A 14,442-nucleotide genomic window follows, 5' to 3' on the forward strand; every position below is an offset into this window, starting at 1 on the left:
TGTTTTTCAGCTTGGGTGTTGAAAAGCTGAATGCCGGGGGTAAAAAGTCTAAAAATGACATATTGTTGAAAATCTGGGCCAAATTACAAACTTTTTGTTTCCAGTCTTTATACAATATTCTTCATTTGTCATAATCCCATAGGCATAGAATAGACTGTAAGTTTGTTCTGGTAAGCTACGCAGGATCTGATACTTCATTTTTTGATGTGTACTATTAAAAATGTAAATGTAACATTAATCAAAACGAAAAATTCAATTTTAACTCTGTAGATTAGGTCAGATGAACTACATTCACTCATTTTGTCACCATGGTCTTCCATAATCTTGTTAAATTAGACACTGTACCTTTTACCTAAAATAATGAATAAAGATAAATATACTGATCTTTCATCCCTAAAGGAGAAGAACGTTATATTACACTATAATTCCCATTTTATGTGAGACAGTAAGTACCATTTATTCAGTAACACCTTGGAGCTGGGATAGATTGGAAGTGTGAAGGCAGGAATGAGGTGTGTTGACAGAACTGTGTGAGGAAGCCTGCATATTTGCCTTCATCTTTGTTTACAAAGAGTTCCAAATTTACCTAAATATCATTCTTTCCTTTTTAGTAGTACTTTGTACAACAGAGATTATGCCTAAAAATTGGTGGAAGCTAACTGACCTGAAATGCAATTAATGTATAAATCAGCTTATTGTATTTCTTAACAGATATTTGATATTTCCTGGGACCATTATCAACCAAATAGAATCGTCAGCTGTGGAGTAAAACACATAAAGGTAAATAGTTTTTATTGCTTACTTGTTAAAAAGTAAATAAATATCATGAAATAAAATTGTCCTCTTACATGATGTAGGCTTTAAATATAAGATTATATATATTTTTCTTTCTTTACTCTATAAACATTTTAGCAAAACTTTTTGTTTGAAGCCTATTTAGACATTGTGACTGAGGCACAGATCCACTTAACAAGCAAGGAAGGAAGATCATTGGTACAGTTTTTATCATTATATACTTGTAATTTTGGGGTTTTCTGCTTTCTCCATTCCACCTAAATTGTCTCAAAATTGTCTCAGCTGTTAGTGATTTCTCTCAGTTACTGAACAGGTATAGGAGGAACTAAGTTAAAAGAATGAATTGAATGAACTGCTTGCTATTTGGCCTATCATGCTACCAGCATTTGTAGCAGTACCAAAGAGAAGGTATGCAAGACCTGCAGAGATGAACAGATGAAAACTCTAGTGCCCCACTATTTGCTCCTTCTAAGTCACCTTTTCTGGAGTTGTTTTAAATATGAAAATTAATATATACTATAGTTTAGGACACAACATTCTCATGTCTGTGAAAAGCTTAGAAAGTAATCCTTCTGTTTGCCAATATTCCTTGCAGGTTTCTAGTTTTCTTGTGTCTTATCAAAAGCATTCCTAACAGATGGCAATTATTTCACATGACTGGGGTGGGAAGAGCTTTAACTGGAAGTTTAGGAAACCCGTTAATATCTCTAGTTCTGGTTACTGAGAAGCTTGTGCCCTTAAAACCACCGCTGCTTTCAAACTGTGGGTGGTTTTGACAGCAATGATACCATCTGTTGTATTCTGCAAGCTGTTTTCCCAAACCTGTCATTGTTTGGCACCTGTATTCTGTTTAAAATGGCCATAATTACCCTGCACATGCATAATACCAGGCAAAGTAAATACGTATAGAGGCATGCCAAAAGAAAAGAAAAGAAAAAAATAGTGAGGAGGGGAAATGAATCCTCTCCAGTTCCCCTCCAGTGATGCTCAAACAGCAGTCTGTATACTTGCCATTTGTTGTAAGGCTGTGGACATGTGATAATTAACTTGCAACAAAGCAAAAGAACAGCTCTAAAGTAATTGTATGACTGTGAGAATTGGAACTAATGCTTGGGAATAGTGCCATTTATTCCTTTAGTGTTACAGGTCTGTTGGCTTATTTGGCTGAGCAGACATTAGAAGCTGTGGTAAAGCCTAGGAGCTGAGGAATCTCACACTGATCTCAGGATCCTCCCTCCGCCCGTTTCCTAACACTGCTACCCGCTCTCTTGCCCTTCTACAGCTAACCAGAAGTGAGGCGAGTATATGTTTTACTCACAGGATGAAAGCCCTGGGGAAGTATTCCCGCTGTCTTCTCATAAATTGTCTTAAGAGGCAAAGGGAAAATTTAATTGAATTAGAAGTACAGAAGGATCTGAAATAAAAAGTCTTGATCCAAGGATTTGCTGGAATTCAGCTTTATAGGAATTTTATAGGAGTGAGTACAGAGAGGAAGACCTAAGAATTCAGCTTATAGCCATGAAAAGATGTAGGCATATAAAGCAGGAATGAGATAGACATTATGCATCTATGTTAGACATTTCAATATTCCTGTCCAGTCCCTGACAGTATCTCTGCAGTGCACAACAGACCACAGGGCATAGATGCCTTGACTAATAAAGACCTGAGCTGGCAAGTCCATTCAGGACTGTGCTACACCACGTAGATTTACTGTTCTGTTCCTGCGTGTGTCCAGAACGTCCTAGTGCTGGCAGGCCTGAATATTTCAGCATGTCTCTTACAAATCTAATTGAAATGCTTTTTGCCTTCCCAGGAAAGTCTGGTCCTTGAGAGGGAGCTGAGTACATGAACTATCCTCTCTGCTTGATAGAATTAATGTTTATTTTTTAAAAAGGGACTCTGATTCTAAAAGAAATAGTATGGTATTTCTAGCCCACCACTACAGGCACCCTTCCAAGACAAACTTTGTATTGTCTTGACTCTTTTTCTCTTCCCCAGTCAGTCTTACGTTCTTTTTTTGCAGAATGTTACTGTGTCTGTGTAGACGTAGAGAACCTATTACTCTCATAGTTCGAGAGTTGTTTCTTATACAAGCATTTGCAGTCTCCATCCAGTAGATGGTTACTCAGTAAATGTAACTATATTTGAGGGATGTATATCTCTCAGTACACTGGAAAAGGGCAGAGATGTCTACTCCAGGCACATAAATTCTGTAAGATAAAGTATTTTATTACTTCAGAACTACACCTGTATTTTAAGTTTTGCAGGCAAGAAAATTGAGATGTTCCTGGCTTTAAAAGGTGTGCATTCTTACTGACAGATATCACTGAGCAAAACACCGTAAAAGATAGTGAGATAATGAGAAGGGGTAGTGTAGCAATAGCGAGTCAGAACTGTGCCTCACTTTCTCAAACAATTTGCTTATTTTGGTTTATTCTTAGACTTACTGCGTTTACCTGGGGGGTTCCTTGGTTAAGTGGGCAGTTTTGGAGTAATGGGCAGCCTGGTAGGACTACCAGGAGCATGTCTGTCCAGATACTGCTCTGTAAGGATGTACATCTGTGAGATCTGCATACTAATATGAAAAAAACAGAAATTGTGCAGAAATTTTTCCTAATATGCCGTTTACATTTCACAGTTTTGGACATTGTGTGGAAACGCACTGACAGCAAAGAGAGGAATATTTGGTAAAACAGGAGATCTCCAAACTATACTTTGTTTAGCATGTGCAAAAGAAGATATCACGTACTCTGGTGCTTTAAATGGAGACATCTATGTTTGGAAAGGGCTAAACTTAGTCCGCACAATTCAAGGAGCACATAGTGTAAGTTATGGTTTTAATGTCAATTTCTGAAATTATCTTTTTTTGAATTGAAAAACTTCTTGAAGGCTTATCTACAGAGATGTTCTTCTGTTTCAGGTCAGAAGAATGTCTAAGACTGTTTATCAATTAAGAACTTATATGTAATCTTAGATTTGTTTACATGTTGTCAACAGATGCTAGCTGCTGAACTGATACTGACAGGACTGCTGATATTTATAGCATTGATTTAACCAAGCAGACTAAAGTGACCTGTCTAAATCTAAAGTTTTACAGATTGAGTAGCTTCAGTTATGATCAGTTTACTTAAAAATAGTTGGTAATTAAATCATCTTATTTTAAATAGAATTTTATCACTAAAATTCCCAACAAAGAAGACTGACTCCTCATAAAAGCTTCAATGTGGAGTAAACCTGTTTAATCTGTGAATTGCACTCCAGATATATTCCAAAGACAGTTTACTCCAGTTGGCTTTGTAACACCACCACCACCACCCCTCCCAGTTTGGAGCACTTATAATGACAGAGAGAAGGGGGAGTGCATTGGATCGATTTCTAACCAGTCTAATAAATGTGTATCTCTGTTGTTGCTGCAGTAAAGGCACAGTAGGATGGTTTTTTTTTTACTAGTTTCAAATGTATTTGAGAACTACTCCAATTTTGAATATGATTGTGGCTAATGGCATTCTAGCAAGGGGGGGGGGGTGTTGAACAAAAGGAAACAAGTGTATTTTCCTTAGGAGTGATATGAAATCTAACAGTTGTTGCTATAGTTTTCTTCTAGAACCTTTCTAGAAATAGCACTGCAAACAACAGGGTTTTTTTCTGATCTTCCCAAATTAGTTACGTTGATAGTGAATCAAGATTCATAGTAGCTCTTCAAATTAGATCTAAGTGTTCAGGAGACTAATTGTTATTTATAGATATAATCCCTAGTTTGTGAAAGCAGTCAGACTGAAGTCAGTGGGACACCTTACCTGCAGAACTACTGTGTACTTGCCAGGTTGTGGTTATGTGCAACTGCAATAACGTGGGAATATCTTTGGCAAACGGTAAACCCCGGTAGTATGTTTGCAGAATTCTGTTTGCAGGATTTTATTTAGATTCATTAGAATGATTAAATACAATCTCTTTCTATATAATGTGTTCTGTTTCATCATTAGAAATTATGGGGTTTGCATAGCTAACGTGCATTCGCTTGCCCAATTCCTAATCTCCATGTAATTGATTATTAGAAATGTTCATTTATTAAGACAATGAACAAGGCCATTTTGAAAACAGTTGTTCATTGTATTAATTTCCATGCAGTTCGACATGTCTCATAACTGAGAAATGTTCCTAATAAAATACTGAATCAGCAGGCATTCCATGAGCTATTCCAATGTAGTACAGCATACTCATCATAATGAGGTGTTTTCAAAAATGAAGAAGGAATTCAAACTGTAATAGAAACTTGTCTTTCAACAAAGAGAATGAATTGACACTCTTTCAGTTCCTGTCAGATTCCAATGATGTCTGAATTCATGAAAGAATGTCTCAATCGTCTCTGCACCTGTAAGAATATTCGTATTGCTTGTTTGCTTGTTTTTGTTTATTCTGGGTAGCTATTTATTTTAAGTGTTCCATTATTTATTTAACAGTCCTTATAATAGTATTAACTAAACTAAATTTAAAGTTCTGCAAATAGGCTATATCACTGCTATTTGTACAAAAATTTCTACATAAATCACTGAAGTGGGAGCACTTGAAATAAAAGTATCCCCCTGTGTTTGCTGGTTTGCTTTCTGGATGGACAACATTTTGCTGCCTAGCAGTTTCTAGACTTTAACAAGAGTCTGTTCAAAAACATTTGGTTTGTGTGTTTAAATCAATTGTAAAGAACTTTAAAACTTGTTATACTGTTGGTTAACAGGCTGGAATTTTTAGTATGTATGCTTGTGAGGAAGGTTTTGCCACTGGAGGGAGAGATGGTTGCATTCGGTTATGGGACACTGAATTCAAACCAATTACTAAAATTGATCTCAGGGAGACTGAACAAGGATACAAAGGTAATGAGTTATTACTTTAATGGTTTTTCACACATCTAGATAATGGATTATGACACAATTTAATCTGAAGCATTAATGTATCTGCATACTGCTGATTTTCTTAATGACTGTATTTACTTTTGAGATCTGTATTCCCCTTTTTTCTCTGACAATGATGTAGCCTGAAGAGAAGGGGTTTCCATGTTTTGTACTATAAACAGAGGGATGCTTATAGTTGCAGCTCCCCACCATGCAAATAAAAGAAGATAAGTAAAACTAATTAATCACAAAACAATAGGAGAATGAAGTTGGCCAACCTTTAACTTAATTAATTGCAATTTGTTTAACTAATTGAGATTTCTGGAACCTGATATTCAAAGATGCTGACCATCTTAGCGCTCTATTAGGTTCATTTGGAATGGTAGCACCTGGCATATTTAATAGAGAGAATGTTATTAAATTCTTGACCATCATATGCTTCCTATGAGCTTAGTCATCATTTCATTTAATGATTAGACTCTCGGAGCACTTATAACCTCCATAGATCATAATGCATGCTTTATCAAGACCTTAGTCTTCTGGGAATTCTACTCTTGCATTTGGATTGAGAGTATAGCAGTCTGTTGGCTGGTTTGAAGCAAGCTTTATACGCTTTTGGCAGCCAACTTTGTAATGGCTAGCGTTAATTTCCCCTGCTTCTTGGCTTGTGTTTTCAGACCTAGTCTTCATACTAAAATTGCCATTGAAATAGTCAAGAGGCCACTAAGAAGGAAAAAATTTTCTTTCTCAGTTCTGGATATTTTGGCCTGTGATCTAGTAATGAGCTAGTTATGTTTATTTTTCATCTTAAACCAAGTGAGCTGATGATTCTAATACTTGTAAAATGCATAGGTTTGCAATATCTAGGTTCATCCAACAAGCAAACTGCCAGCAGCCTTAGATGAACACTGCTCCAACAGTGCTTACTGTAGTGTAAACTCATGGAATTTAGCCCTTAAGAAAGTCAGATACCCAACCAGGAGTCCCTTTGCTCTCCTGTTCTGTCTTTATGTAGTTTTTTGCAGCCAGGATCATAATGTTTAACATTCATTTCTAGAAAACAATAGCAGTACTTTATGACCATTTACAGCAGTTTTGATAAATTTAGAAATACTTTCTAAAACTGTGGAGAAATAAGCTTGTATACCTGGGTTAGACAGGTCATTCTGGCTGATACCAGTCTTGCAGGCCATCTGTTCCTAATAAAAGTCAAAATAAATAGGAAGGGTGACACAGAGAAAGCAGTGCTCACCAGTGAAACACGCATCTTCAACTTCCTTGGTTCTTTGTGAAGTGATTCTGGGAGGGAGATTTATCCCACACATTTGTGAGACCAGAGTAGAAGCTTTTTTTTTTTTTTTTTCTCTCACTGCTGCCTGGGATGTGTCAACACTGAAGGCAAAACAGACTTTAGCTAACTTCAGTTACTTTTAATTGACTGTAGTTATCTTCTGTGGCAAATTATTACTTCAAAATTATAACTTACATTACAGAGCTGTAATGTAGTCATAAGGTATCTTCTTGCTGCACGTTATCTGCAGAAAGCACCTAGCTATCCTGCAGGTTGCCTAAGAAATTTTGATCTTGATGGAAGTGAAATCAAGGAAGGGCTTAGTGAAGGTGAATTCTCATTAGACACGCGATGGAGTGATTCTAACTTGATGCCGTTATTTCTACCATCTCTTCAGTGCTACAGGATATAGAACATATAGATGAGAGCAGCTGAGTAGAACCAGGCACTGTAACAACAGCGATATGGCTGAGAGACAGTCAGTAGAGGTTTTTGCTGTCTTCTTACTCAGGGAAAGTAGTAGAAAATTTCATTTCCAGAAAGTGAATTGAGTTGCCATTTAGACTTGTATGTAGGTGCTAACAGTTTGTTCAAAATTGATACATTAATTGATTTCTAAAAACTAAAACTAGAACACTGTCCAAATTTTGTCTTCGAAGTATTTATTCAGGTTTACGTTTGTTTGTTAAAATAAAAACATTGCCTGGTTTAATGGCAAGAAACTGACTTAAGCAAAATTTATCAAAGCTTAGGCAAAGACGGTGTTCCCATGAGCATAATCATTGAGACTAAGTAAAAAGACATAATGGTGTATCTGTGAAAAGTGTGGTGGGACTGCTGATCTGACTACAACTATAAAAAATTAGTGCCTTGAGGGTGACTGCAGGTCATAATAGCCAAGCATACACTTACACCTTGTCACCACAATTTTTTAAAATCTTTACCTTTTTCCTATTTCAGGGTTTCTTCTCTCTCTGTTCTTTCAGTGTGATGGAACTCTTGCCTGCAATGTTTCTGTTATGTCTGTCCTTTTCTGCTGTTTCTGTCTAACATGTCACCCACTGATGATCACTTCCATTTATTGCTTGCTACTAACAGACTGTGGAAATTCTGTTTCTGTTTTCAGTTATGTCAATGGCACTGATTAGTTTAAGCACATATGTAACTTCAGGCAATGGTGGTAGCCTTAACTGCTTACCTATGACCTTCTGTCCCTCCTTTCCAATTACCTTTTCCAAAGCAGTTTGCAAAGGCATCAGCTTTGAAACTTAAAACATCTTTCTAGGGTGCCAGGAAGACTTTTTCCCCACCCTCTTATATACCAGTCATCCTGTACTGAAGGGTACTAAACACCTGTTAAGTGAGATGCATCACCAGTAACAATCTGATCATGGGCTTGGGTTTTGTATTTAAATATATATATATTAGTAAAAAAATCTAATACATAATCTTTCTTTATGTGCAGTACCTCACAGAAAACATTACCTTTCCCACATCAAAAGATGTACTTTGTATTCTAAAACTTAACAGTATCCATTTTCCACTTAACATCTGAACATCATTTATTGTGTGGCCTTTGGCGTGTACCAAGAAGATGTAAGTCATAACTTCAGTTTTAATTTAGCTAAGTCACAAAACGTCATTATCAAAAGTAAAAAGTACAGGGAATGGACAAGACAATAAATGAAAATTAATTTGCCCTTCTCAAGAGATGACACAAAATGCCTACAATGTGTTTTATTTATGTGACCAGTAGTTAATTGCATTATGTATTTGGTGCCAAAAGATGTTGAAATGATGAAGTGGTTGACAATGACTATGCGACAAATGGATTTTTTTATTCATTCACATCTCACAGCATCTAGACCCATTATTCAAACTTTGATTTCCATATACTGGAACAGAAAATACAAATGCTGCAGGCAGTTCACCAGAGAATGCTATCAAATTGCTCAGCCACCTAAGAGGGTATTTTTAAGATTGTGGGTAGTAAAATTCCAGCTGCTAAGTTAGGATCAGATTTGTGGAATAAGGTCAAGTTCTCTAAAAGTTATGCAAAGCAAGATTCTGTTGGTTTGGGGTTTTTGGAGGATTTTTTGTTCATGGTTTGTTGGTGTTTTTCAATAATCTTTTGGGGCTAAAATGGGGAAGCATGGTAACGTCGGCACAAACCATTTAAGTTCACCATTTGAATTTTATTCAACATTTTATTTAAATGTGCAAATAAGAAAAGTACTGATAAAAAGGAATAAAACCAACTTCAGTCACAGGAAACTACTCTAATCTAAAATTTAGATTTTTAAATCATGTGAAATTAATTGTTTTTTTGAATTCAGTTCCCAAGGTGTGCACAAAGCGTAAGAGCTTGATCCATTGAGAAACTGGCAGCAGCAGTATTAGACACTCAGCATTTTCGCAGGATTGAGCTTTCTCTCTTTGTCAGGTGGAGATAATGTAACAGAATTGTTTTGAGATTTTAATCAGCTGTCATGTATCGTAGGACTTCAGTGTCAAAACATAACAGTTGTTGCAAATTAACTCTTGAAGTCTTAATGATCTTCATTGTGCTATCACTTTGTCTTGTCATTTCCATTAATCTAAGATTATTCTGTCCCCTGTCAGGTTTGTCCATCCGAAGTGTCTGTTGGAAAGCGGACAGACTTTTAGCAGGGACACAGGACAGTGAAATATTTGAGGTGCTAGTAAGAGAGAGAGATAAACCCATGCTGATTATGCAGGGCCATTGTGAAGGGGAGCTCTGGGCCCTGGCGGTCCATCCAAAGAAGCCTTTAGCAGTCACAGGCAGTGATGATCGATCTGTACGGTAAGGCTAGATCTTATTTATTTTTTATCTATTCTTTCATGTACACATTAATTTGTAATTTATTCATTTTATGGCCCTATGTTATGACTCCACCCCCCTTATTCTTAGCAGCTTTGCTTTTTCTTGTCAGCCCTCATATTTGGGCTCTACACATCATGCAAAAAGTATTCAGAATTTGTGTTCAAAACATGTTGGATTTATATACTCTGCTTTATGTACCAATTCATTACTGTTCTGAACAGCAGATGTAGGTATCTAAATGGAGAATGGTCACCTCATACTTCTCTTCTGTTAATAATATGCCACAAAGCTAAAACCTGAATATCTTTGACCGGTGTTTTACACAGCAGGTGTCTGCCTCAGCCTCGAGTATTTAGAAAATTTGATCTAAAACCTATTCAGTTAAAATGCCAGAAAATGAGATTAATGAAAATGGGCTGGTGTACCCCAGTGAAACAGATCTGCCTCAAGGCTTTGTAGCAGAGATTTGAAATTTTGTACACATTTGTGGGAATTGTTGCAAAGTCAAGGATGTTCCTTTTCCTGTCCCTGTTAAAATTTGGCAAAGTGATAAGCCTCTGAAAAAAACCCTCAGCATTTTTAATATGCTTAGTAAGGCTTTACTGTAAAGGTTAGAAGTTAAGCTAAGATTCTCATTGTAGTGGAAGTACTCCCATACCCATGCAGCCGTTGTGTGGTGTCTCAACTGGGCGTGGACACTACGCATTGTGACTTACTGTTTACCTGTGACTAAAGAGAGTGAGATTTTCCTGACTGCCAAAGCTACACAGGGGGACTGGAGAAATTTTGGGGAGACCTGGCTTTATTATGGCAGTCTCTGGAGTCTTTCATCAAATTGTGGTTCTGCTCTTGCCCTGAAGCCCTTGCAGCACAGCGCATACAGTGGGGTTCATCACAGCTTGGCTTCCCAAGCTCTGATTCCCCTAATGTCCTTCTTAGTGGTTTCTCCTGACCGTACTATCCTAATTTCTAGTCCCTCCATCAGGTTTTTCTCCAGCCCTGTGCTAGATGGATGATGACTGCTTTTCATCTTTTGTAGATAATTTGAGTGTGTATTTTCAAATCAACCCCAGGCAGTTACCAAACAGTTTTTCTTTTTTTACGGGCTACTGGTCAACTTATTTCAGAGACGTACATGTGGATTCTACCACTCAGCCATATTTCAATAGGAAAAAACAATCTCCTGCCATACGTACAGCTTCTAATTTATGCTCCTTCAGATTACACATTATGATTCACCTCTGCCATGAAGCTTGCTGGTCAGTTGGAATTTCTTTTTCGCTTTTCTTTCTATCTTTTTACTTGTACTGGTTTCCTGTCCCTGCCATCCCTCATCTCTTTTTAACCATAATTAAAATCCAGAGTGTGTTCACTGCAGTCTGTTCACTGTACTAAGTTCACTGCAGTCATGTTATCTCCCCATTTCCTACATATTAGTATTACTTCTTTCAGTTGATAAAATGCATGAATAGTCTCTTCTGCTTGGGTTTGCCTGCAGAGTTTTATAGACAGGCACAAATTCACACTGCCTGCTTTCTGATAGGGTGCAAGTCCGTTCAGAAACAAGAGCTGCAAAGCTGGGATTAGTATTGTACTGCCCTCAAGCTAATAAGCCATGCTAAGACTTTGGATTTATTGTCTTGGACTCTTGGTTAGCATGGTAATTCAGCTCTGGCTTGGTGCTGGATAACGTACTGCTACTGAAAGTGTGTGTGAACAAACTTGTGCCCCTGCCCCTCTATGGAAGACACTGCAAGCATGCTCTTTGGGCACATAAAGCCTTAATTAGTGGTGCTCTTATGATTATTATTATTGTTTAGTTATTATTATATTACTGATGCCTTTGAACACTGCCGTTCTATAAAATGTGTGTTTGTTAACATTGCAGGTATTTTACTGCACTACATTACACATCCATTTAGGTGTTTAGGCACTAGAGAAAGTGGGATTTGAATTCTAGTTCAGACAGTGGTATTTTTTTTAAACTATGGCTTCATGCAGGGAATTCCAGTGAAATATATAAATATTTTCATTAAGATAAAGAAGTACAAAATGTTTTCTTACAATTCTTTTTTCCAAATAATAAAGCTGCATTGACAGGAATGTTTCTGTATTGCTGTTCATTGTATAATTTTTATTAGTATTTGGTTATCACATTATTTTGAAAAGAATGGCTATATAAATTGCTTTACAAATAAAAGTATTTAGTGGCCCAGGTTATATACTCATGTCTAAGTGAGGTTCTAAATGAAAAAGACCTCTGTGGAGTTAAGGGGAATTACCGTAGATTTTCCCTAGTGCAGCTGAGAGAAGGCTCTAGCCAAATACAGGTTTCCTACATTTTGAACTTCAAAAGCCTATCAACTAGGAAAGCTGCCTGCTTCCTGTCTCATACAACAGGAACAGGAAAAAAGCATCATTCTCATCTGAGTGCTGAGGCATACAAAATTATTACATTTGTTCCGTGGACCCCATGTGTCTTTTTGTAATGTAACACTAGAAAGTCTGGCTGCCAGACCAGAAGTAGCTGCTGTTCTGGCAGAATATCTCTGCTCCACTGTCTGCCTTCCTGAATGATCTCTTTCTGTGTTCCTGCATTTATGAGAAGATTGATTAGAAACCTGTTTTTATGTGAATGCATTTGAATATTCATATCTCTGATTTTTGTGTGGAATATTGTTGTGCCAGCTGAATGTAACAAAGCGGCAGTAAAGCTCCTGTCATCAGCCACGGCTTTTCCTGCAAATGAAGTGGTTACCAGTAAGCCTTTGGGGAGGCTGTAATCTGTAGGTACTCCAATAAGCAAACTCACCTGTCAGGTATATGACAGAAAAGACCAGAATACTGACTAATAAAATAATGTTTCATCAGCCTATCTGTGTTTTTTTAAACAAACACATAGGAAAGTTGCCAAAGAATGGTGGAAACACATCTTTGCTTTATTTGGAAATATATACACTATATGGAAATTGTTTGTTTGTCTGGCTTTTCCAAAAACAGCGTGCAGAAGTATTTTGCCAGAAAAGATACTTTTTCTGGTTTTGTAAGCAAAGCCAGGCTTTTATTTTGTCAGTGGTGTAAACAAATGCCTGTATGTATATGTGTCGTGGTTTAACCCCGGCTGGTAATTAAGTACCACGCAGCCACTCACTCACTGCCCCCTCACGGAGAGGGATGGGGAGGAGACTTGAAAGGAGTGTAAAACTCAAGGGCTAAGATAAGAACACTTTAATAATGTAAATAGAAGAAAATGAAAGAACAATAATAACAACTATGACAATATCAGTTATAATGAAAAGCGGGAGGGAAGGAATAAAATCCAGAGGGAGAGGAAGAAAGACAACGTGCTGCGCAAAGCAGCTGCTCGCCGCCCGCCCCTGACGCCCAGCCAGTCCCCAAGCAATGATCTGCCCGCCCGGGCCGGAATGACCTCCCATGCTATGTTTGGGTCACCTGGGCTGGCTGCATCCCCTCCCAACTCCTTCTGCCCCTCCAGCCTTTTTGCTAGCAAGGCCTGAGGAACTGAGAAGTCCTTAGTATAAACATTACCTAGCAGCAACTGAAAACATCAGTGCATTATCAATATTCTTCTCACATCAGAGCCAAAACACAGCTCTGTACTAGCTACTAAGAAGTTAATTATCTCCATCCCAGCTGAAACCATGACAATGTGTACAAAATACTTTTTTTTCTGTTATGAAATTAAAAAGCCAATATTTGAGATTACCTTTCCATTAATTTGCAAAGCTTTTTTGGTGGGTTTTTTTTTTTTCTTGTTTTTTTTTACAGAAAATTGAATCGTTCTACTTGCAATGCCATTATTGCAATTATGCTTCTAATGTATTGGACAAAGTGATTCACATGGAAACAACGTTTTGGAGGCATACTTTATCTTGGTGTTTCCTTTGAAATCTTTGCAAATTCTTTCTGGTTCATTCCTTATTGTATTGGGCTCATAGCTTCTTCCTAGCAAGGCTGCTAAGATTCTTGCATCTGATCCTACTTCTGTTTTGTCTTTGAAAACATCTGTTTTTTCATGAGGAAATGGTACTTGTCAGTTTTTTCCACAGAAAAGCCTTTCAAGTTCTTTCTCATCCTTGAATTCTCTCAGCCTAAGAGGAAATCAGCATCATTCAGGGTTGTTGATTCTCGACTGATCCTGATAAACATTAACCTCACAAGGCCTGAAGGGTTTCTGTTTGAAAAGAATTGCTCAAGTCATAGGTTACCACCCTTTCCCAATGCAGGCAGGCAAAGCCTGTAATGTAATCCTCTTACTAAATTTATCAAACTTTTCTTTTTTCCCCTGTTACTCCAAGACTGTATCTAAATGTTACTGCTGGGGTGTCAGAAAATTCCTTCTTTTCAGGAGATATTCATGTTCTGTTTATGCTATTTGTTCTAGTGCCAACATGTTCCTTCAACATAACTTTTTCTCCTTTGACGTTTATCCTACTGATGTATTTTTCGAAGCAATGCTATCTCTTCCCAGCCTTTGTTTCGCTCAGGTATAAAAGTTCAAGTCTTTTGATCTTCTTTAATGTGATACAATCTTCATTCTCTTATTCATCCTAATAATCCCTCACTGCCTCTGTTCCTGTTTTTATTCTGATTTCTTGAGGTAA

The 14,442-nt window shown here is 37.3% G+C and overlaps 1 protein-coding gene across 2 annotated transcripts in view; it reads left to right on the forward strand.

Moving 5' to 3' along the window:
• Positions 1–14,442, forward strand: part of EML6 (EMAP like 6) — a 119,058-nt gene that overhangs the window by 43,731 nt on the left and 60,885 nt on the right. For both annotated transcript variants that reach the window (XM_027814576.2, XM_005445623.3), the window contains exons 4-7: positions 712–780; positions 3,434–3,619; positions 5,528–5,663; positions 9,595–9,796. In XM_027814576.2, the coding sequence (XP_027670377.2) occupies positions 712–780; positions 3,434–3,619; positions 5,528–5,663; positions 9,595–9,796 (593 nt within the window). The remainder of the gene's footprint in view (positions 1–711; positions 781–3,433; positions 3,620–5,527; positions 5,664–9,594; positions 9,797–14,442) is intronic.

The sequence above is a fragment of the Falco cherrug genome, chromosome 13 (assembly GCF_023634085.1).
Source record: "Falco cherrug isolate bFalChe1 chromosome 13, bFalChe1.pri, whole genome shotgun sequence".
Classification (NCBI taxonomy): domain Eukaryota; kingdom Metazoa; phylum Chordata; class Aves; order Falconiformes; family Falconidae; genus Falco; species Falco cherrug.